This window comes from Sceloporus undulatus, chromosome 4 (genome assembly GCF_019175285.1).
Source record: "Sceloporus undulatus isolate JIND9_A2432 ecotype Alabama chromosome 4, SceUnd_v1.1, whole genome shotgun sequence".
Lineage (NCBI taxonomy): Eukaryota > Metazoa > Chordata > Lepidosauria > Squamata > Phrynosomatidae > Sceloporus > Sceloporus undulatus.
This window is the reverse complement of record NC_056525.1, coordinates 74,415,001-74,439,442: the sequence shown is the minus strand read 5'-3', so window position 1 is coordinate 74,439,442 and position 24,442 is coordinate 74,415,001. Positions and strand designations below refer to the sequence as shown.

The 24,442-nt window shown below is 43.2% G+C and overlaps 1 protein-coding gene across 2 annotated transcripts in view; it reads left to right on the top strand.

Annotated features, from left to right (window-relative positions):
- Positions 1 to 616: 616 nt before the first annotated feature.
- Positions 617 to 24,442, top strand: part of TESK2 (testis associated actin remodelling kinase 2) — an 81,141-nt gene continuing 57,315 nt past the window's right edge. Inside the window, exons 1-3 of one of the 2 annotated variants that reach the window (XM_042463459.1) lie at positions 617 to 888; positions 8,541 to 8,662; positions 12,023 to 12,330. In XM_042463459.1, coding sequence (XP_042319393.1) covers positions 12,109 to 12,330 — 222 coding nt within the window. In that variant the 5' untranslated portion in view covers positions 617 to 888; positions 8,541 to 8,662; positions 12,023 to 12,108. The remainder of the gene's footprint in view (positions 889 to 8,540; positions 8,663 to 12,022; positions 12,331 to 24,442) is intronic. The other variant, XM_042463458.1, reaches the window with a different exon arrangement.

The following is a 24,442-nucleotide window of genomic DNA, read 5'->3' as shown; positions in this document are numbered from 1 at the left end:
CAACAAACTACAATTCCCAGAATCCCATAGCCTTGAGCCACAGCAGTTAAAGCCATGTCAAACTGGGTTATTTCTGCAGTGCAGATGCAACTTAATCCAATACTCCAACCCTTAACACCAGGCTGTCTCTTTATCCACCTCCCTGAAGTCTATGGGCCTGGACTAGTATAGGAGTAGCTAAAGTGTAAGCTAATTGCCCCCTGGAAGCTGGGCACTCATTTCAGCAACCAGGCTGAGTCGACCCTGTGCCCCTGGCTGGGATCGAACTCACAGCCTTGCGGATTGTGCGTGAGTGGCTGCAATACCGGCATTTAACCTCTGCGCCACCAGGAACTGCTGCCCCGCCCCTTTATCCCTCCCTCCCTTCCTCCAATTGGCTTCAGCCGAGGCTGTTGTTGTGCAGCTCCAGTCAAGCAGGCCTGTCACTCAACGCTCTCCTTCCCTCACCAAAAAGCAGTGGGTGGGGGGGGGTAAACAAAACTTTCATAGGATTGGCTCTTTCCGCCGTCCATCAAGCGCTAAGCCATTCTGATTGGCGGAGAGCCAAGACTCTGCCTCCCTCTCTCCAGCGGTGGCTCCCAGCCAAGCGAAGGCGGCTCACTTGGCCTGGAGCGGCCGTTGGAGGCGGGTCGTTTGCGTGCGCCTCCTCAAGTGCTGCGGAGGGGGAAGGGCCCTAGGCTGCTTCTGTCGTCGCGGCCCAGCTTTGCGCCTTCCTCCAGCGCCTCAGACCGCCTTCCCCGGCCCCCCAGCGCCGCCTTCCTCTCAGCCCCGGCCGACTCTGGGAAGAGGGAGTGAATATGGCCCGTCCCTCGGTGTGTGGGACCCGCCAAGCCCCCTCTTCCTCGCCTCCTTCCCCCGCTGAGGAAGTAAAGGAGGCCCACTGCTCTGGTGAGTATCAACACACACAGAGATAGATAGATCTGGACACAGAGAGGGAGAGGCCAGGGGCCGTCCCCAAAGGCTCTGCGCATGAAGTAGCACCAGAGGCCCTCCTTTTCAAGGACGCGTCCTCCATTTCCAGCCTCCTGCCCAGGAGGAACTCCCAAGCGTCCTCCGTTTTGAGCCTGGCCAAGAAGCATGGGTTGACATTTCTGTTCAGCTTGCGTTTTCCTCACATTTGGCAGGTCCTCCTTTCCCAGGACACGCCCTGCGCTTCCACCTTCTGTCCAGGAGGAATTCCCAAGCGTCCTCCATTTGTCCTCCAGCCTGACCAAGAAGCATGGGTCGACATTTCCATCGAGCTTCTGTTTCCTTCATGCCCTCCATTTGGCAGTGCCTGACCCTCAGGGTGACCCAAGGTCCTCCTTTCCCAGGACAGGCCCTATATTTCCACCTTCTGTCCAGGAGGAATTCCCAAGCGACCTCCGTTTTGATCCTGACCAAGAAGCATGAGTTGACATTTCTGTTCAGCTTGTGTTTTGGTCACACCCTCCATGTTCTCTGGAAGGTCCTCCACTTGGCAGTACCTTTTCCAGGACACACCCTCCATTTGCACTTTCTGTCCAGGAGGAGCTGTAAAATGCCCTCCATCTTGAGCATGACTAAAAAGCATGGATTTGTATTTATGGTCGTGTTTTGAGCTTTTTTATATCTTGACACGGCCTTCCATTTTCCCTTGAAGGCCCTACGTTTTGCGTTGAGGACACCTGCTCACCCTGGGGGCGAGGGGTCCCCCATTGGGGTTGGGGTGGGATTTGTGGACAGGACTTAGTGGGTCTTCCCCATGAAGCGGGACAAGTGTGTGTTGTGTGTGTGTGGATGGACTCCCCTTCCAGTTGTACTTTGGGGCTTGGGGACACAGGGGTAACCCCCCCCCCCATAGGAAGGTAAGAAGGAACGAGATATTTTGGGGGATATAGGGTTGGAAGTGGGGTGAGGAGAGTATTGTGGATTAAAGAAGTATGCAAAGGAATCCTGTAACCTTTGAGACTCACTGAAAGACAGAAGTTGGTACAGTAGTTGGAGCTTTCTTAGACTTCAGCCTATTTCCTCAGATGCATGTTTTTTTCCATCTGAGGAAGTAGACTCAAGCCTAGGAAAGCATGCTAGTAACTTCCTTCTTTCAGTGAGTGTCAAAGATGTTAAACTACAGGATCCCTTTTGCATCCTGATTTATATATATTTCTCATGCTGCCAGTTTCTTTCAGTAAGTCTCAAAGGTGCTACTGGATCCCTTTGCATCTTGATCTATATATACATTTCTCATGCTCCTCCTACCACCTCCTTACTTTCCATGAGTTGCAAAAGGTGCTGCTAGATTCCTTTTGCATACTGATTTATATATACATTTCTCATGCTACCAGCTTTCTTTCAGTTAGTCTCAAAGGTACTACAAGATCCCTGATATATATACTTATTTTCCAGACTAACTTGGTGATGTTTTTGAATTCTGGATTAAAGAAAATATAGTTGGACATGGATTTAATAGCAAGGGAATTCAGCTGTGATTTGACAGTGCTCTGTGTAACTTATCTGTCTCTCTCCTCACTCTTTCCCTCCTCCCATACCCTCAAAGTAATATAGTAGGACACAAAATACACTAACATCTCAAATCCACAAAAGTATAGTTTTGTGGGTTTGAATCTCTGAAGATGCCAGGCACAGGTGCTGACGAAAAGTCAGGAATAGACTCTTCCAGAACTTGGCCACAGCCCCAAAAACCCACAAAATACTATGGATGCCAGCCATGAAAGCCTCCAAGTTCACAAATCTGCAGAATTGTTAATACCTTTGTCCACAAAACAGTGGCACCTTGTAGCATGTATGTTGTGCACTTTGATTGTCCCAGTAAAGGTATAATTGTTTTGTGGATTTGGGATGTTACTGTTCTTTGCTACATGGCTAACCCTGGATATGTTTTCTGGACAGCAGCAGGAGACAGTCCAAGAGGGAGGAGTGTCTGGCCACCTGTCTGAGGGTCTGGGATAATGAGGATGAAGAGTAAGGGGGTGGGGATAACTTCCTTATCTTACATTCCACCCCTTACTGCTCAATAGTTGAGAGTAATGATCTGCACCTACTTAGTGATCATGGTCACACATGTTTACACATTTTTAAAATGTGATTAAGACTGTCAAGTACCCCTTAATTTTACATCCCTTTGCCTTTTGTTTCTGAGTACGGTACCAGTTTCATGCAAGAGGGTTGATTGAGCTGACTGAGAGATGGGAGTGCTAGGGTTTAATTAAACTTTTGTCTTCATATGGCTTGTATCCTGATGGTTACTCTCAACTGGAATAGATGTATTCTGTCAGCTTTTGAATGGTGGGTTACTGTATAAGTTAATCTCATTGAATCATTGGGTCTGCTATAGTCAAAACGTATGTAGGCCCAAATTTTGCTCATGGGGTTTGTGCTATGGGTATGTATTATAAACTATTATTATTATTATTATTATAGCTTTTTTCCATGTACTGTACTATAGTGCTAGTTGAGTTTTTTAATGACTTACTATTTGAATGCTTAATTCTTGTAGAAATGAGTACTGTCTTGTTAGATCTTGCTGGAGTAGTTTCTATAGTGTTTATAAAATGTATTTTTAGTCAAATTAATATTAAAACTAGTTTTAAAATCATACAATTCAGTGTGGACAATTTCACAATAAATATTGTTATGATTGGGCTGGAATTCCAGTCTTGCCTTCATTTGTAGATCTACAAAGTAAAGAACACTACTGTTTTACAACCCAAGATAAGGCCTTTTTAAAAATACTTTTACACCAGTGAATACATCATACATATTTCCACTGTTTGTTCTTGGTGTGGAAATGTGAACATCATCTTATAGAGAATGAAACAAATGGTTCCCTTATTTTAATAAAGCAGCAAATGTGCATCCATTTTTCTAATTCAGTATCTGTTTTGTCCTACTTTCCTTTTAAATTTAAAAATTGTATATTAGAGAGTATCAGCTGTGGCATTTAGTGCTGGTCGCATGTCTCATTCCTGTGTAGCAACACACTGAATTGAAGACCAGATGGTCGTCTTCTAATTCTGAAATGTGTTTTCTCTATTGCTTTTTAAATAAGTAGACTTGCAAAAAATGTTGGTCAAGATAATATGCGGACACTGCAATATTGTTTCTGTCCTTTTAATAACCAAAATATGTCTCTTTAATATATAATATATCCATAATATAAATAAAATGGCTTAATTTTAAAAAGTACTGTAGGTCAATGGGAGGTTAAAGAGTAATACCTGTACGTATCTGAAATACAAACCTAACAAGGAAGCACTTCCATTAGTGACAGAATGAGAAGAGGACAATGAGCCATTATCTGTGGCATTTGGGTTCTGTCTTGAATAGATTGTTGAATATATACTCAAACAAATGGTTTGCATTTGTGTACTCTCCAGCTAATAAATGCAAAAAAAAATGACTTCAGGAGGGAAGTGACAGTGTAAAGTAGTGTTTCTCAGCCTTGTATTCTCCAGATGTATTGAATGGCAACTCTCATCATTCTGAAGCAGAATATCATGCTGGTTGGGGATGCTGGGAGTTGAAAGATAGCAGTCTCAAGGGTACTAGTTCAAAGAAGGCTGATGCAGAGGATTCATAGCAGTGGCCTGACTTCAGACTTTTGTGGTCTGCTTTTTAAAAGACCCTCTCCCCATGGGTTACTAAAGTGTTTTAAGTGGGCAGAGTAAGAATGTGTACTCAGGGCCTTAATATGCATGGATCTCAATTAAGGAGTCTTGCTTAAAAACATAAAACTTGGGCTTTTTACCCAATTCAGCATATCTAGTTAAGGTTTGTCTTCCCTAGTAGCCAACCAGAAATACCTCATTTGACTGGACACTTGTATCCTATGTTGTGTAACACATAGACATTTCCAGATGACTTTATAAAAAGCCGTTTTGGTTCTGTGTTTTAAACAGTGACAGCTGCACTCCAGTGCAGTGGTGTAATTTTGTGTCCCAGTGCAGCAGTTTTGCAGTGGTGCTGTAGTAGATAGTGGTCCAAAACACACTGCAGAAATAATCCAGTTTGGGACAGCTTTAACTGCCTTGGCTCAGTGCTAGGGAATCCTGGGAATTGTAGTTTATTGTGGCACAAGAGAAGGTTAAATGTCTCACAGAACTACAATTCCCGGAATTCCCTAGCATTGAACCAGGGCAGTTAAAGCAGCCTCAAAGTGGATTATTTCTGCAGTATGTTTTGGACCAGTGTTTATTCACTCTTTTTCTTTTAAAAATGGGTGCACATTAGAGGGGAAAGCATACAGGATGAGTTTTTAAAGTTACAAAACAGAGAACTTGCTGACATTTACAAATCTATAATCTTTAAAAAAAACATGAAGACTTTTGAAAAAGAGTGGTACAGTTATCCATAGAGGAGTGGGTCTATCAGTAATGATCTCATGGGCTGTCCTTGAATCCTTGGGCGGAAAAAAGTAAACTTCCTCAGTGATAAAATATTGCAACATAGCTCCTTTTCCTGTGAGGGAAATTATGGTTGTAGGAAAGTCATGTTGTACTAATAGCGATTTTGGGAGATGCAGTTGACTAAGAAGTCAGCATCCATGACTTTAATATACCTAGATTACTCTTTTCCTCTATAAATTTTTTGTGACAAAGGTTAAAGTTGCTCATCTGTGACTAAACAGTATAAAGAGGTTAGCCAGTTTTGTTGCTCCCCCACAGTGATTGCTGTGCAGAATAATATTGTCTTTAGCTGTATCATGTGTTAAAATAACAAACGCACATGTGAAGGCATTCTGTCTGATTTGAGCTGATGAATGTTTGATAAAGGCCCAAGTCTGGATTGTTGCAGTTGCAATATCAAGGAATAAAACTCTTTCAAACTAACTTTACTGGTGTTCTGTCACAATTCCATACTGGCTTTTTTGTATGGGACTCTTTAAGGTGCACCTGCACTGCAGGAGTAATGCAGCGTGACCCCATTTTAACTGCCATGGCTCCATCTTACAGAATCCTGGGATTTGTGGTTCTTTTGGTAACCAGCACTCTTTACCAGAGAAGGCTAAAGACCTTGTACAACTATAGATCCCAGGATGCAATTGGATGGTGCTACAACACTTAAAGTGGTGTCAAACTGCATTATTTCTACAGTGCAGCAGTGGCATCACTAGCATTGGTGTCGTCCACTGCAGTTCCCCCTTTCTCCCTCCCCCCTCTGCCTTGCTCATCTGTTCCCTGGCCAACTGGCCATCTGCTGCCCACTGACACCGAGAAAGGACTGCTGGGGTGGGCAGCCAGGCAAGCAAGGCAGTGCAAGGGAGGCATGGACAGAGGATGGGTCTTCTTCTTCAGGCTTCCCTGATGCCAGGTTGTGGGGAGGCTGACAGGGGCATGCATATGTCTGCTGCCCTCTCCTTCTTCCCTGCTGCCCTGGTTCCCTCCGCGGAGAGAGCCAAAGCATCAGGGATTCCAGCAGGGGTGTACAGGTGTCTTCTGTCCTCACTTTCCCCCTGACTGTGCTGGTTTCCTCAGAAGAGAGAGCCAAGGCAGCAGGGAAGTTGGCAGGGGCATACATGCTCCCACTGCCCTAACCTTTTTCTTGCTGCCCTGGTTGCCTTGATGAAGGGAGCCTGGGCATTGGAGAGGCCAGCAAGGGTGTGTGTCTGCCTGCCTGCCGATCTCACCTTCCTTCCTGCTGCCCTGGTTCCCTTGGTGGACAGAACCAGGGCAGAGGGGAGGCCGGCAGGAGCATATGTGTGTGCATCCGTCACCTTCGCCTGTTTTCCCTGGTTACTTCAGCAGAGAGAGTCAAAGCGGTGAAGAGGCTGGAAGGGCCATGTGTACATCCACTGCCCTCACCTTTTTGTCACTGCCTGGGCAGGAGGGAAGCCGGTGGCAGCATGAACCCACAACCACACACTGCAGTGAATGTAAGGCCAGACTGGGTGTCACTGTTTCTGGGGTGCACTCACTGCACCACCATTCTAGTGTACATGCATCTTTAGTTTCTCATATTGTAAACTGATAAATATAAATTGACAGTTGCTTATTCATATGATGATGAGTAACATAAAACTGTCTGGATTTTTATCCACAGAGGAAAATAAGCTTCTGATCTTGTTTGTTTTTGTTTTGTTTTGTTTTGTTTTTGCCTTGGTTTTAAGATAAATCTTGTTGTTGCTTTATGGTTTGTTTATTGCCTGATTCCTACAGGGATTGATTTCTTCTTCAGAGTTTACTCTTGAAGTAGGGAGTGGAATACTGCTGACAGGACATACTGTTAATACTGTATCCTGTGTAGCTCTGTAATCTACGTGAAGCATTTTGTGTTGTCAGGTTAATGAGATGGTCCACTGATCTGTTCAGGAAGTAATGGGAGGGCATGGGATTGTAGCAGCCTTCTGGAAAGAGAAAAGGCACTTAATTTATCATTTGACCAGTTAAATATTCCACAAAGTGTAGAATGTTCTTGTGTAAATGACAGCCACTACCTGGATGATAGCCCTACCCTAATATCCACTTCAGGTATCAAGAACACATATGCACACACTTGCCATTTCAGAGCAGGTACTTCCTGCTCTGTAACTCCCTCCCTTTTGTTTCCTCCATTTGATAAAGCCACATTGTCTAGTTTCTCCTGCTAGCTATGTGCTCAAATCATAAGTACTGTATATTGGAAGAGAAATAAAAGGTTGCAGAAGAAGCAAAAATGCAATTTTATTTATTATATCATGGTACATGGTCTTTCCTTCAGCGACCGCCAAATAGTTTGTGTGTGGTTGCTGTATTTCATACTTCCAGTTATAGTCGCTTTTCTGTTCTCATGAGATATAGGTTAGAGCAGAGACTGTAATTGTCTAAGAGTTACCCAGTGAACTTCATGTCTTGAGATGGGAATTGATTTTAGCTTTCCCAGTCAGCTCCAGCATCTTCTCCGGTAAACTCACTGATGAATTCATGGAAAAGAACTCTTAGAAGTCATTTTAAATCAACTTGCATGCACATGTGGGGGAATTATAACCAATTTATACAACGATCTTTCTCTTAAATTTATGTCTGTTTCAAAGCTCTGTCAGACCTAATCAAATTCTTCTAAAGTTTTAAGGTTTTTAATTAAAGCCAGGACAAGACCAGGAAAATAAAGATACCCATCCCATACTTGCACACCATGTATTGATTTGTGCTTCAGCTATAGTTTAGTGGAGTTTGGCTGTAGGGAGGTCATGATTAGGATTTTGATGGATGGCAGACAATTAGACAGCAGGCCCCTTTTTTGAGATCTTTGTATGCTGAGCCTAGTTTCTTTACACTGTAGGCAGAGGACTGGGGTGAACAAGATAAGAGACAAGTAAGTGTGACAGGGGTAGAAAAGTAGAGCTTGGGGAGAGATGGGAGAAACAAATGATAGAGTAAATGAATGAGGAAAAGGGTTTGAAGTGTTTGGTTGGTGAGTAAATCCCACCTCTGCCTTTTATTTAATTCATTTTCAAAATCACTCTTCTCTAGGCCACACTTGTTTGTTATCTGTAAAATAGATGCTGTCTTTACAGAACGAATGTGGGAACAAGTGAATAATTTGGGTTTCAGTACTCACCTCTTCTTTGCATCTTTCTGATCCAGCATCCCTTTGTTCCTACTGCAATAAACCAGATCCTTCCAGGAAGTCTGCAAGCAGGCCATGGTTACTCTGGTCGTCTGAAGCATGCTGCCTCAAAACATGAAAGAGCTATTTAGTTATCATGGTAAGACAGGCATCCATGCAGAGACTAGAGTGGGATACAACAGGCAGGAAAACTCTAGATAGAGGAAGAGAGCAAAGGTGTCCTGGTTGTAGCAGGTGGTGGCGGCGCCTTTTTATAAATTCATATTTGAAGACACTTAGTGCCACTAATATTGTAATCCAATTGCCATATGTGCCTTAGTTATACTAGGAGAAGTGAAATTCTAGTTTTCCTGCAGGCCCAAGAGAGAGAAGCTAAAGCCAGGTTGAGGAACAGAACATAATTTTAACATTGCTCTGTTCATGGTAACTGAAACCCATTTGTTTCTGTCAGAAGCACTAAAAGAATTAATAATGTCTCTAAATTCAAAGTTTTAAAATACTTGTCTGCCCAGCATAAAGTACAAAGCTGAGACACCCTGGGCTCAACTAGAACGTTAGTGTTTCTTCAGTTGCTTTGCTAATGTGGATTTAGAACTGGCTTGGCTTTGCTAATGTGAGAAAGAAAATGAGTTGTTTGATTCAGAACAGTCTATTATAACATGAATTAATTTCCACTTATCAGTTCATGAAGTAGCCAACTGATGTTCACTGTCTGAACCAGAATAGTTTTGAGTAAAACAGGTTATCCCTTGGGACTGTTGACTCCATTTGTGGAAAATTAGAAACATGATAGCTCAAGCTAGAACAAGAAATTTCCTTTTTGAAGAAACAGCAATCACTGACTGGTTATACATTTGAAATACTAACAAAAGAGTAAGATGGAAGAGATGTTGATATCTGATACCTTCAGAGCATTGTAAAAATACAAGGAAGATAGGATAAATGACTTGCCAAGGGACTTGCCAAGGTTAGCAGCTGACAATGCTGTAAATGGCTCATTGAGACTTTTGTCTAGCATGTATTTGGGGAAGATGCTAGAGCTTACTGATACTAGCGAAAAATCTCAACTATGGCTGTTTAATCTAGTACATTGGCACATATTTAAGGAATTAACAGATTACTAAAATGCCAGTCTTGTGGGCACAAAGTATTGCCTGTGAAAGTTGTAATACACATTGCTGCATGTCTTTTGTGTATCCTAACTTCTGTATCCTAACAAACACAGCTTTATAGAGCGATCTATTTTTAAACAGATTCTTTACTAAGGATTTAGTTTGTGTACTGAGAAGATCTTTTCAGCTGTACAGTGCTGCTTTAATGTCTCATCACACATAATATATCTTTTTTTTCCATCCTGCTATAGTTTCTGGTCAAGCCAGTTTTACAAATTTCTGTAGAGTTTGGCTTCAAATTGTACCTGGGGGGGGGGGGGGGAACCCTGAAATTAGCTCCCATTCATGTGACAGACACTGCAGCAATGCATGTATGCAGTTGTGAGTTACTGTTGGATCATGCCAGTGACATCACTGCCAGTGAGAAAATACATCCTCATGTAACATACAAACATACATGTCTAAAGTGGGGTTTTACATGTTTTGATAAGGGTTCAGGAAGCTCTGGTAGGAGATATTGTGGAGTGTTTGACATCTCATTTAGTCTCCAGCCCTGTAAAGCAGTGATGACCAAACTCTGGTCCTCCAGGTGTTTTGGACTTCAGCTCCCAGAAATCCAAACCATTGGCCAAGGTGGCTGAAGCTTCTGGGAGCTGAAGTCCAAAACACCTGGAGGGCCAGAGTTTGGACATTGCTGTTGTAACGGATAGGCAATCATTTACTTGTTAATTAGGAAACATTTCAAGTACTATGTTTTTTGCAGAAAATGGCTATCATTATTCACAGGGAAATATAAAGAAAACTTTGTTTTCCAGAATTATTTCTGACTCAGAAATACCTTCTCTGTAGAACTCTGTATATGTTCATGCTTGTCTGTAATATGTTAAAAACCAGTTTTCAGACTTTAAATTAATTTTGCTGTGGTTTTGCTTTCCCCAGTAACTAAAAGCTTTGGACCTCCCTGTTTGTAAATTCTGGGAGAGGTGTTGCCTCAAATTAGTCAGTCGCTGTTCCAGGAGGTCTCCAGGGGTGATAGGTTGGCTTTAATTTCCCCAGCCTTACAAACCATCTGAGAAACTAGAAAGTTACAACCAAAAGTCTTTTATCTGCAATTTTTAGATGAAAATTACAGTGTGCAGTTTGTCAAGGTGGTTAATTTTCATCCTTAGATCCATTGCAGCTGTTCATCTTGATTTAGCCCACGGTATAGAAATAAACTTCTAGTTGTGAGCAGAATTCTTAATACTTGTTGCAGTGTAGGTTATATTATTAATTTCATTCTACATTACTTCTGTTTTTGAATGGAAAGTATTTCATTAGAAATGTGTTTGTTTGCCATGATGTTTTCCATCACATTTCTTATCATAGTCTCAAAGTAATACAATATCAAGGTTTGTTTTGCGGTTTAAATCATGTGACCCTCCATGTGATGTTAGTCTGCAACTGCTAGCATTTCTCACCATTGACTATGCTGGCTAGGGTTTCTAGGACTTGGAATCCACCAATGTCTCGAGGGTTGCATTATTGTTACCCCTAGTTTATAGTAAGAAGCATGCTCTGCTCCAAAGGTGCAGAGGATCTTTTGAGATCATCAGTTCTTTCCTAGTCCAATATACCAATAAATGTGTTCCTACCTATAAGCTGGTGCTACTCAAAGTTGTGGTCTGTAGACTGATGCAAGTCCATGAGCCATTGGCTACTAGTCTGTGGCAAGTGTCCAGGACAAAAAGAAACAGTTATAGCCAATTGGCACAAATACAGTATTGTTCCATGGCACATTGGTGAGAAAAACTTGCTGTTTTTCGACATTAGATGGCCTAAGAAGCACAAAGAAGAAATACTGTTCATTTTAATTTTGGTTTTAGAAACAAATACACAACAATATAGCAATCCATTTGTCCTCAAAAACAAATATTAGGAATTGTTAATCAGTAATTTTGAACTCTAAGAAGAACAAAGTACCATAACTTTATAACATGTCTTTTTCTGAGTTCTTAGACCTGTGTTGCTCAAAGTGGTAGTACCTGGACTGGTGCCAGTCCCTGAGCCATGGACTGCTAGTCCCTGGCAAGCTGCTAGGGTGGGTGGGTGGGTGGGGAGGGAGAAACAGTTGTACCTGATGGGTACAACTATTCAGCATGTCTTTGGCAAACTGGGGGGGAAATAATTGCTGGCCTCTCACATCAGATAGTCTGATAAGCATTGTCCTAGACTTAGTTGTTATTACATGCTGATTACAAGAATGAAATAAATTACTGTAGCTTTTTCTCTCCCCACTCCCCCCCTCCCCAATACAGTCTTATGTTTTTGATGCCTTATTATTCGGCGGTGTAGTGTGAGAGATGAGGCAAAAGAAAATGGTTCAATTATTTATCCTTTCTTTTTAGTATCCAACCAGAGAGAAGAAAAACAAATTGAACACCGAAGATGTGAGAAATCCTCTCCATTCTAAAGGAACCATATTGTTTACAAGATGGATCGGAGTAAGCGAAATTCAATAGCAGGATTTCCACCACGTTTGGAGCGCCTTGAAGATTTTGATGGGGGTGGTGGAGGTGATGGGACTGTGTCCCAGATGGGCAGAGTCTGGACTTCTTCATACAAGGCCTTGATAAGTGCCTTTTCAAGACTTACCCGGCTTGATGACTTTTCCTGTGAGAAAATAGGATCTGGTTTCTTCTCTGAGGTGTTCAAGGTGGGTAGCTAATTTTAATAGTTGTTTCTCTTCCTTTTTTCCCATTTAGTAATCACAGTTATATATAATTGAATGTTTTCTTTTTAGTTGCATAGACCTTTTGGCTATGCTTTGCCTAGGCTTAGTCAATGAGAGGGACTTCTAATGCTTTGAATCTTTAATTTATCACCTGTAAAACTGTTCTTGGGCAAATTAAGGCACAATAAGAAGAAATACTTTTGTTTTGTTGAGTACTGTATATACTTGACTATAAGTCGACCTCATATATAAGTCAAGGGCAGGATTGGGGGGGGCAAAATTATGGATTTTGATATGACCCATAGATAAGATAAGGGTAAAATTTAGGGACATATAACAAAGGATATAAAGAATGAAGGAAAGGAAAACAATGCCAAGTAACTTAAAACATTTCACCAGGCATAGCTGTTTGTGCTTACACTAAAGGTTGGATGAATGAGAGAGTAAAGGGGGGGGGGCAGTGCTTCCAAGACAGAGTATACTCTTGCCTTTCACCAGGGGATGTTTCTTTCTTTTAATAAGAGTTAAAGTACAGAACTTACACTGACCAATGGATAAGTTGACTCAGTTTGGAGGGCCAATTTTTTGACTAAAATTTCTAGACTTATACATTATATACAGTAACTTGTCTCCTGATTTCTAAGGAGGCTGCTGTGTTAGTCTGTTTCAAGAAAGGGTCTTGTGGCAAGTTAAAGATTAGAACATTTTGTTACTTGTTACCAGTGTACCTTTAGAAAGGAATCAGAAGAACTTTAAAGGAAATGTTTTAATGCTTTATTTAATAATGATCCTGAAGTTTTATATTTTAATATCTCAGTTTCTCCATGCTGTACTTGTGTTTTTTGTGATGCATGTCATCTTGCTCCAGTCAGAAAAGAAGGACTAGATATTTGAGGTTATTAACAGTGGCCTGTTACAGACTGCCAAAATAAAGCTGCTTCGGGTCTCTTTGGAGGTATGCTGTTTAAATTATGCATGCATCCCAAGAATCCGGAAGCTGCACCAAAGCTGCCCTCCAGTGCTTAGGAATGGAGTGTGGCTTTGGCGCGACCTCCGGACTCTTAGGACCCAGGCATCATTTAAATAGCATGCCTCCAAAGAGACCCGAAGCAGCTTTATTTTGGCAGTCTGTAACAGGCCAGTATCTGTACTACTTGTGCTTCAGTTCACTCTTACCTTTCCAGTTATATCCCCCAACACCTGTTCACTCATCAGCATATGTGTGTGTACCTGCCAACTGAGGCAACATTTTCTTAATCTCATGGGGTAGTTTGCAGCTTGCCAAAAGGTATGCCAAATAAAATCTGTTAACATTTAATCTTCCACCAAACCTTTTATTTCATCTATATTAAATACATCTACTCTAGATATGAAGGCCTGCAGAAATGTAAACATTGTATTTCAGTATTTAGCCTTCCATTTTATACTGAGCTAAAACAGCTTGCATCATAAAAACAAAACAAAAAAAAAAAAACAAAAGAAAGCATGAAATGAGGAGACAAGATTTTACCATGTAAGACAAAAGAACTACTAGTATTGTTGTCCATTTAAGATGTTACAACATCTCCTAAAGAGTCCTTACAGTTGCTTTTTAAAAGCATGTGGCATAGTATTTTGGAGGGCCTCCTTCAAAACACAAATTCCACAAAATACAGGTTGTATTGAGCCTCCTCCCAACCTTTGATGTATCCCGAGAGGCATCTAAGGTGGAGAGGAGAGTGGAGGGATAGCTCTGGCTCCCTGACCATCCTCCCCACCTTGGATGTAACTCGAGAGGCATCTAAGGTGGGGGTGGGGGGGCGCCAAGGAGAAAAAGAAGAAGAGGCTACTTTAAATCTGAACCTGAATCCCAGTAATTGCCTCCAGTCCGGGTTTTTATGGTGCCCCAGTGGCCATCCCTGGGCTCTCAAAGGGAAGCCTCGCCTGGGAGAACGAGAAGTGGCAGCGTTTGGAGCAATTGGGCAGGGCTCCCACGTGGAGCCTGGAAGGAGGGCTTTCAGGGAGAACTCTGCCTGGTCAGCCTTCCTCTGGTGAGTCTGTTTTACGCCTATTTGCTTACTATTTTACCTTATTGCCCCGCATATAAGTCTACCTAGGATTTTGGAGTCCATTTTGGGGCATAAATTTCTTGACTTATAGTCGAGTATACACAATATTTCTACGGTGTAGCTGCATTCTAACTTTAAAAGTTGCAAAATAGGAATTGTTACTACCGAATTATGATTGTTGCACTATTTTCTATCACATACATTGGTTCAGTCTAGTTGTTGGATATCTCCATGAGGTGGACAATTTAGAATCGGTTAGCTAAGGGTAAAAGGACAGCAACTTTATCCAGCCACCCTACCTGCTGAGCTCTCTTTTTGGACCTTGTCGAAGAGAACTTGGGGCATGTCACGAGCGGACTTAAGGTCGTGGGCATCGGAAGCCAGCCTGGGGCTCACTGCTGAAATCCTGAAACCCTGAGTGAAACCAAGAGCAAGGGTGGAGGCTGCCTCCTTGTTAGGGTACCTTTCCAGGAGGGGGATCAGGGCCATAAGGTGGATGGGTGTGGGGGCAAGGCCAAAGCATGATGGGGCAGCCTGTACCATATCCCATGGGCTCCTCTCTTTCCAGAAGCTGCCTGAGTGGGGCGTCCTGACTGAAAGGGCTGCTGGGAGGCTGAAGGGTGAGTGCAAGTTAATTTGGTGTGTGGGCCTAAGCATAGTTCGCAGCAATACTCGAACTTGCACTGGGAGCGGACACATTTTCCGGAGTTAAATTCCCAGCACACCAGCCTCTTGGGGTCTCTTTTACCAAGTCACTTGGCTGTGGTTCTAGCCTTAGCGTGAGGGCCCACCTCGAGAAGCCAAATGTCACTCTCTGTGAGGTCCCACTTATCGGTACCACTCTAGGAAGCCCTCTGGCAGAAAGCTGTGTCATATGCGATGGCAGCAGCGTCTCCGCAAATGGACCATGCCCTGAGTACATTGAGCATATGGCTAATGAGATGCCATCCTCGCTTGAGGTAGGCTATGGAGACAACAGCCATAAAAACCCCATAGCCCTCAACCCAATTAATGAAGGTGTGCTCAGCAGACGGAAACTTGGGGCACTTTTTGCCCTTCTTAGTGGGCAAACCCTCCCCCACCTCCTCCCCCCTGGGCCTGAGGAGTGTGAAAACATCCACAAAACACCTCTTGAAGATCTTTCTCCTCACTTTTTTGTGGAGGTGGATGCTCGGCGGGTTCTCGCCTCTGGAAAATTTTGGGAAACCGGAAGCCTGCTGGTCTAACCAAACCCCCTGAAGTCCCAGATGGTGGGCTCTACACCTAATGGCCCAAGAAGACATGCCCAGGGCCAGCGCCCCTTCCAGCCAGTAATGGTCCCTGCTCGAGCTGGCACACGAATACTCACGAACCATGACGATGGATCTCTGGGTGTCAAGACCGAGGCCTTTTTTGGTCTCTCTTTATTGTGCTTGCCTTTGCTTCCTTTGTGCTTGCTGGCTGCTGGAGGGGAAGCGGGAGGCACTGGCACTATGGAACTGGCAGAGGACGAGCCCAAAGATGAACTGAAGGCATTGGAAGAAGAGCTGGCTGAGCTGGAGCTGCTCAATGAGGACTCATGACGGGTCCGCTTTTTGTTCTTAGTCTGGACTTGGACCTGGCCCTGCTGTCTCGGCCCTCTTTGATCAGCTCAGCGATGGATTGTTGGATGCCCACTATAGCTTCATCCTGTGTTGGAGACTTACTTCTTGTAGACGTTTGTACTCGTCGCCTCTTGGGCTGGGAGGGTTCGTGGGCCGGTGTCTCAGAAGGCCTTTTGTGCATCTGACGAGGAGCCAAGTCAGACCAGGACTTCCTGGGCTGACCTGATTGTCTCCTAGTTGTTGGGGGGGGGGGGCTGCTCCTGGCCTTTTTTTGGCTTTGGTGGCATCGTGCCAAGGAAAGAAAAGACAAAGAAAATATGGCCAAGCTGGGACCCAATCTCTGATCCCAGAATAGCAACCCAACACTGAAACCACTAGGCCACGCTGGCTCTAAGTGCCTCACTGGCTCTAAGTGGAGCAGGGCACAGACCACCCCTTGGCTGTTGGCAAGGGCTGCCTCCCCCCCTTGACTTCTTGTGGGGTTGGGTTGGAGGAGCCTTTGGCCCAAGCAGAGGTGCGCTGCCGTTGGCGCCCCTGTGTTTCAGGCCACAGCCACAAGGCCTAAAGGTCTGGCCCCAGAGGTAGGAGGCAACCACCTTCTGAAGGTGCAGCAGCGCTGCCCGGGGTGCCCGTGGGTTCTGAGCTGCCCCTGTGCTCTGTGCCACAGCCTCCACACTGGCACTTGGAAGGATGAGAGGGGAGAGGGCAAACCACCGCGAGGGACTGTTGCGCCAGAGAGCTGGTGGTGGCAGTGGGGGGTGCCCATGTGGTCCTCCTTGTTGTCCCGGCTCCCATCCGCACCCATGGCGAGCCGGGTGGCAAATGGTGCCTGCCAGGGCACCACATGGCCTTAAATAGGCCTAAGAACCAATGAGAGGTCGAGAAAGGGGCAAAGGTTCCGCTTCCCGGCCTCCCGTCCAATCCAGGGCGGCACCAAGGGATGCCGCCGCCCAATTGGAGACACTTCTGCCTCCTGGTGCTCCCTGGGACATGTAGTCCTGAGTGCTGGGGCGGAAGTGCCTGCTCCCAGATGTGCCCGGGCCAATCCCGGCCCAGTTAGCCCCTTGCATGGGCTGCTGGGACTGGCCCAGGCCAGGCAACAAGCCCAACAGCCGCGGCTCCCCCCCCCCCGCGACAACCAGACTGGCCCACTGTGTCGGGCAGCCTCATTTAGTTGTCTCAGTTAACATTCTTTCAATCCAAGGATGAGAATCATGTAATCGTCCAGATCTTGTTGTACTGAAAATCTTAGTAGCCGTAGCCAGCATTGCTAGGGGTGAGGAAATTAGAAGCTGCAACCCAACAACATCAGGAGAGATGCATGATCCCTGTGATCTGCAGTTTTAAGAATATGAAGATTTTAAACTTTCAGAGCCTCTAATGCTTGAGCTTAAAGTGCTGCCATAGCCTGGGTTTGTTTCAAAGAAAAACAAATGTTGAAAACAGCCAATAGTTTTCTATATGTTTCTGCTTTTGGATGTTCTGGGTCACACTCATGACAGCGTAGGCCATCTGGGAAATTCAATTTGTGTTCCAAAGAATTGTATCAAGCAACACACACGTATATTTGTTTGAGGCTGCTTCTGCTTTCAGTTTTGTGTTAAAAGTTTTCCCCATTAAAATAACAAGCAAAACTAGGAATCCCTCCCACTCTGATGTGTGACTGGAAAGTACTCATGTTACATACTTGAAGGGAGAGAATGTTTTCTTTAAGCAGCATCTCCTTAAAGCTCATTGATGGGTTGCTGTTGCAATGGATCTGAGGATGATGGTTAATCTGGAAAAGTTGGAGAGTGGAAAACTGTATCAGACAGAATACTGACCATGACACTTTGAATATTTGTCACTATATTAAGTGTGGTTTTCATGCAGCCACAGCGCCCCAAAACATTTTTTAAAAGTAAAATATATCCCCAAATGCACTCTAGGGGATGTGGAGGGCCCCCAGAAATCAAAAAACAATTTTTGCAAAATGTTTTTTAAAAAACTTTTTTGCCCTGAAATGCTCCCAAATATCCTCTCTTTGGGAGAGGGTGCACATACACTGGGGAGATTTAGGCTTGGGGAGGCCCTTTTTGAAACAGGATGTGAACAGGAAATAACTTCAGTTCACTTCCTGTTATTAAAATTGCCCAGGAAGCCCCTAAGACATTGTGAAAATGCCCCTAACCATGAAAAGAGGACAAGAGCAAATGCTGTGAAGAGGTGCAGCCTTACAAAGTCTCTTGGAGGGTTAGTATAGTCCCCTACCCTTACATAGTTGCTCACTCATGCTATATACTGTTTAGTTGAAGAGAGAATAAATCTGTATAAAAATGCATAACAATGTCTGCCAAGAAGCCTGCATTAAAGAACAGAAAAGCATTACTGTATTTTCTGGCATATAAGACTACTTTTTAACCCAGGAAATTATCCTTAGCATTTTTACTGTTTAATACATCGCTTCATTTTCAAGTGTTTTGAGTTAAATTCACCTTTTATAATTGACAAAACATATGACATATTTTATACTGATTTATCCCTCTGCAAACCTCCAATTACCTGTGCCTTTAAAAAAAAACTAGTCATAGACTCAAATATCTCCTACTTTCTCTCATCGTATTTGAACAAAATCAGCTAGAAGCTCTGAGAATGGTTGCCAAAAATGTGGCTAAAATTATTTACATCCATCAAAGTAAAATGGCAGATGTATTCCTTTTAGCTTTTACTGGGCATTATAATTAAATTTATGTGCAAGCAGTTTCTGTCATAATTTACATATCTAATATCATATGCATAGCCAGTTTAAAAGATCAAGAGTTTACCTTCCATGTCTTCAAGCATGTTCTGTACAAATTTATCCACATTTATTGTCCAAGGGCTCCATCTATTTTAGTCTTTGATTGTTTAGATTCTCATAACAGTGCTTAGGGGAAAATAAGTCTCCATTCAGCAGAATATTGTAGTTTAGAAAAAGGTGTTTTAATTGGGCCCATTCTTTCATCATTATAATTATGTTCTTTCCTTTCTTATTCCCTTGCTAATGTATTTGATGGGAGATGTTCATTGTTTGGAGCAACATAGACCCCTGAATAGCTTTTCTTGGCAAGAGACTATGGACATTTCATCTACACAGTTACATCTGTGGCTCTCTTTTTTATGTGTTTAGGTGGGCTGTGGGAAATACTTTGTACAAATCACAAATTTGGTATTCTGTGCAAGGGACGAGAAAGGAAGGGAAGAGAATGCTGAATTTACAGAGGAATTAGGACTTCTAAAGATAGGAGAATAAGGGAAACAAATTAAAAGGAAGGATAAAACGGCTGCTGCTGAATGATTGCATCATATATAAAGACATAAAGTAGGCTTTACATGCTACAAAGAGCACATCTGGTTTAGGGATCCATATGCGCCTTACTATGCTATAAACTATGGTTCTTATCATGATCTTTCCAAGATAAAAGCAAATAAAACCTTAAGTATTTAGTAATAGATAGGATGAGCCTGTTCTACCTGGATACAGTTCAAGCTTCTTGGAAAGCTGCTCTGCAGCAGCATTTGGGGTGGTTACAAAATTGTATTCTTTTACATTTAAATAGGAGCTGGCTCTCTAGGACTAAGCCATTTTTCTCCAATGGTGAATCCATTGTTTTAAAGTACTTTTCTGTAGGTGATATAAAATCATCTGCTTGGATCAAATGTTACAGGAGTTGTATCAGTGGAATCAGAAGGGAGTGATTCCCTTCCTCCCCAGAGCTTCATTTCCCACCATCAATCTATTCTGGAGGGCTGGGAAACCTTCCAGAATACAATGCAGTGTAGAGAGCTGCAGAGGATGAGGAGATGAGAGATGGAAAAGGTCTTATTGCTCAAGTAGACTTTTGGTAGTACCACACTGGATTTATCCATTTTAAATATATAATTTAGAGAACATGATGCAAGTTTAAATACTTGGAGGAAATGGCAGGTATTGGCTTTTAGTAAGGGTTTAAGAGGAAAACTATACTACTATTAAAATATAGAATGCAGTGACGCTAATTTGTGCTAGAATAATATATGATGATCTGAAATTTTAAAAAAAGATGTACCAGTGGAATCTTTCCTCAGCTAAACTGGTAAGAATGTACAAAGAGGTGAATAACAATAGTTAGAAATATAAAAAAGAAAGAAAAAGAAGGAAGGGCCGAAACAGACTGGCGGTAAGCGTTGACTGGGGTGGGACGTGGGGGTGTCGTGTTTAGATGACGCATGCCCCAACGCCACCCCCAAGACAGCATCACACCGCCTGATCAGATGGCAGGCAGTGTTACGACGCTCGAGTGGTGCAGCATTCAGATGCCTCACACTGCAGGAGTGCAGAAGAGCTGCCGCAACAGTGGAAAGGATGGCTTTTTTCATTGTTCCTTTTTAGTGAACGAAGATATTTTAAATTTTAAAAAATCACAAATTGAACCTGACCTAGAGAATAACTGTAAACTTTTTTGTGTTTAATTCGCTTTTGTCCACGTTCTACTTACTTTCTGAAAAAACATATTTGGAAGCCCAGCATTTCCTCTTACAATAATATTTTGCTTTATAACTTAATGGGGGATGGGAAGTGGAGGTGGTTTTACTTTTTTTGGCAGTCGGAATGTGAGGTTTATTGATGTAAACTTCTTGCAGCCACAATTTGTTGCATGCTGCTTATGCGAGTTCATGTGAATTGACTCACAAATCATGAAGTGTACAGTTTCCTCTTACGTCCACTTTACTTTGAGAGCAAGGTAAAATTGTCTGAAAATTATTTTTTGTATTCATCATTGGTTTGGCTCCAGACAAAGTTCACTGAACATGGTTTGTGTTGAAATCCATATGAAAACAATGACTTAATGGATGCCCCATTATTTTCAGCGGATGATAGTGTCTGAATCCCATGTAATATTTACAGAAGAAATGATGCTGTTTTTTGTTCATCACCTTGTTTGTTTAATATGTATGCTGAACATATCATACGTAAAGCATAGATATGGAGGAAGGAAGCATGAAAACTAGAAAAGAACCACCACAATTTAAGATATGCAGATGTCACCATACTACTAGCAGAAAAGAGTAATAACCTGGAACGATTAGTGAAGAAAGTCAAGGAAGGAAGTGCAAAGACAGGTTTACAATTGAACATTGTGTAAATTTACAGCACTTTATAAATAAAGGTTAATAATAATAATAATAATAACATGAAGAAAACAAAAATAATGACCAAATAAAGTTATGATTTATGTAACTTTAAAGTAGACGCTGAAAAATTAAAATAGTTCAAGATTTCCCATACCTTGGGTATGGAGTGGAGACTGCTGTGAGGAAATCAGAAGGCTAGAACTTGGAAGGGCAGCTATGAAGGAACTAGAGAAGATCCTGAAGTGTAAAGATAAATAATTGAATAGCAAAGTTAGAATTGTCCATGCCATTATATTTCCCATTTCTATGTACATTCGGCCTTCCATATCCACTGATTCTTTATCCATGGATTCAAGCATCCACCGCTTGAAAATAGTTTTTAAAAAGTATAAATTGATGACGACTCTTTGAGCATGGTTTTCCAACCAGTTCTGGACCCATCTGATAGTGTTGCTATCTATTTCACATTTAACCAGTTTGCTATTCAAAATATTATGGGGGACCTTATTAAGTGCTTTACTAAAATCCAGGTAAATTATAATTTACTCATTCCCACCTTCTACTAATTTAGTGACTTGATTGAAAAAAGATATAAGATTAATTGCACATGATTTGTTCTTGACAGACTCATAGTGGCTCCTCTTGATCACTGCATTGTCATCAAGATACTTGCAGACAAGCTTCAGTACGATCTGTTCTAATATTTTTCCTGATATTGAAGTCAAGCTGACTGGTCTGTCGTTTCCTGGATCATCTTATTTGTCTTTTTTGAAGAGAGTGATAATGTTTGCCCTTCTCACCTTAACACCATGGACAGTTTCACTTCACACAGGCATCTAAAAAGATCAGAGCAATGTGAGAATTGTTTTTCAGCATTGTCTGCCACTTTCCTTGAGCACCTCCAAAATCCTGACTCTGTCACTAGTCCTGGCAGGAATATTGACTATGCATGCTTCTCTGTGCATAGACCCTCCTTGGAATCAATTAACCTATTTATTTAGAATCAGTGACTCAGAAAGGCTAAAACTATGCACCTTTCTCAAGCACCTCAGCCATGATCTTTTAAAGTGCATTTAAAAGAAATTATCTACAACTAATTATGTTGTAACCATTTCTGCATGCACAAATTGAATAAGTTCTAATTATTCTTAAACATAACTGAGATTGAAACTGCATCTCAAATGTGCTTTAATGACCATTCAATTATACAGAAAACTTTTGAGTCATTTGTCTAATCTGTAATTTGATTATGTCAGTCATACTATATGAGAGAGGTACAGTTTCATCAGAGAAATACCTTTAGCACCCTGTCCTATATTTTCTGTTTGAAATATAAGTGTTTGCTTGTTTTAGAAGTACTGCCCCCTTTCAGAGGTTTTTTGCAGATCTTTGATGAGTGACTCTTCTGGTTAGGAATAATTGAAGTTACATTCCAGCACAGGGGTGTAAGATCATGAGGCCCTCCAGATGTTTTGAATTGTAACCCCTAGCATTCCTCATCAGGCTAAGTGTTATAGACATGCAGTCTAACAACATATGGAGGTCTATATCATTCCTTCCACATCTGTGGGTGTGCAACAGGTTTGTACCTTGTAAATTCCACTTCTTTTTTATTTGTCTTATTTATATTCTGCTCTTCATACATGGGCCCTTATCAAATGAGTGTGGAACTGGGGGTCTTCTGCACTGGGCGATTCGAATTCGCATCATAACGCAATGTACTGTCATACCTGGGAGTCCTTCCGCATTGGCAGGATTCAAATTGGCCAATCCGCATTCGCGCGAAGTGCATTCAGTGCAGAATGTTTTGTCACACCGGTGCTCAACATGAGGATTGGCCGATTCATATCGGCCGCCTCGCACATGCTCAGTGGTGCCCTGCATGGGTTGTGACCTTAACACGCTTCCGGGGTGAAAGGGGAGGTCACGTCATGGACAGCCCGGTAAACAGCTGGAGAGCCAGCCAGGCACATTAACAATCGCGATACAACGTGCCCTGTACTGTTTCCTCTCTACATTCCTGCTTGGTTTTACGTAACCGTGACCTTCCCTTGCAACAAATTAGCAATGCCCGGTTCTGCGGGTGTGTGAGTGTGGTGTGATGTACTTCTGGGGGGGGGGGGAGGAGCAGTTCCAGCGGCTGTCAAAGAGGCTGGATGGCCATCATAGTCAATGGGGATGCTTTGATTAAGATTTCCTGCATGGCAGAAGGAGGTTGGACTGGAGGCCTTTCTTGGGGTAGCTTTGATTCCAGTGGCTTCCTCCTCCTCTCTCCCGGTTGGGAGCCAGCCTGGGCTCATCCCAGGCAGGGAACAGGCGCGGGGCCGCTAGAATCGGCCGGCGATCGGCGCCATTCCAGCGGTCCTCTCCTCCCGGCTTGAGAGGCATCCCTGGCTGGCATCCAGGCAGGGAACAGGCGGTCGGGGCCGCTGGAACGCGGTTCCAGCAGCCTCCTCCTCCTCCTCCCGGCTTGGGAGCCATCCTAGGCTGCCCTCTCAAGCCGGGAGGAGGAGGAGGAGGCTGCTGGAACGGCGGCGAGCGCCGCGATCTAGCGACCCCGCACCTGTTCCCTGCCTGGGATCAGCCAGGGATGCCTCTCAAGCCGGGAGGAGGAGGAGAGCCGCTGGAACTGCCGCCCCCCCCGCTTCCCTGGAACGGCAAGAGGAAGACCCACCGAAGTAAAAATTTGGAATCTGGGGGTCTTGCGACGGAGTTCAGGGACTGGGGTTCATACCAGGACCCATTCGCACTGAATCAACAAGAAAAAATCCGGATATCGCAATCCCCTTATCAGCGCACTGGCAAACACGCGCCAAAAGAGAGCCCGATACGCAGTCAGTTGCGGCAGCTCCGAGCATCCACAGCACTTGAGTGCGGATTGGGCCATTCGAATGCTGGTATGATGGTACTTTGCGAAATAACGCGAATTCGAACCACCCAGTGCGCAAAACCCCCAGTTCCACACTCATCTGATAAGGGCCATGCTCTCAGAGTGTCTTACAGATTGGTAATTAGACAGTTACCTGCTCCCAGGCTTACAATCTAAAGACACAACACACAAGGAAAGGGGATGGTGGCGGGGTAGGGGATTAAGTCCAGCAGATACTGCGTCTTTATGGTAGTCTTATTTGGCCTAATGTAAATTCTAACAAACAGTCCTACCATAAACACAGTGCTAAATAATACCTGACATACTGTACAACAGCTGAACTTGGTTGACAATGCTGAATGAGGAGAGGAACATCCACTTCTAGATAGTAATATTGTTCTTTGATTAGATAGTATGGGTACAAGGTGATAAACAGTGTAAAGATAATTACAGGTTTTAAA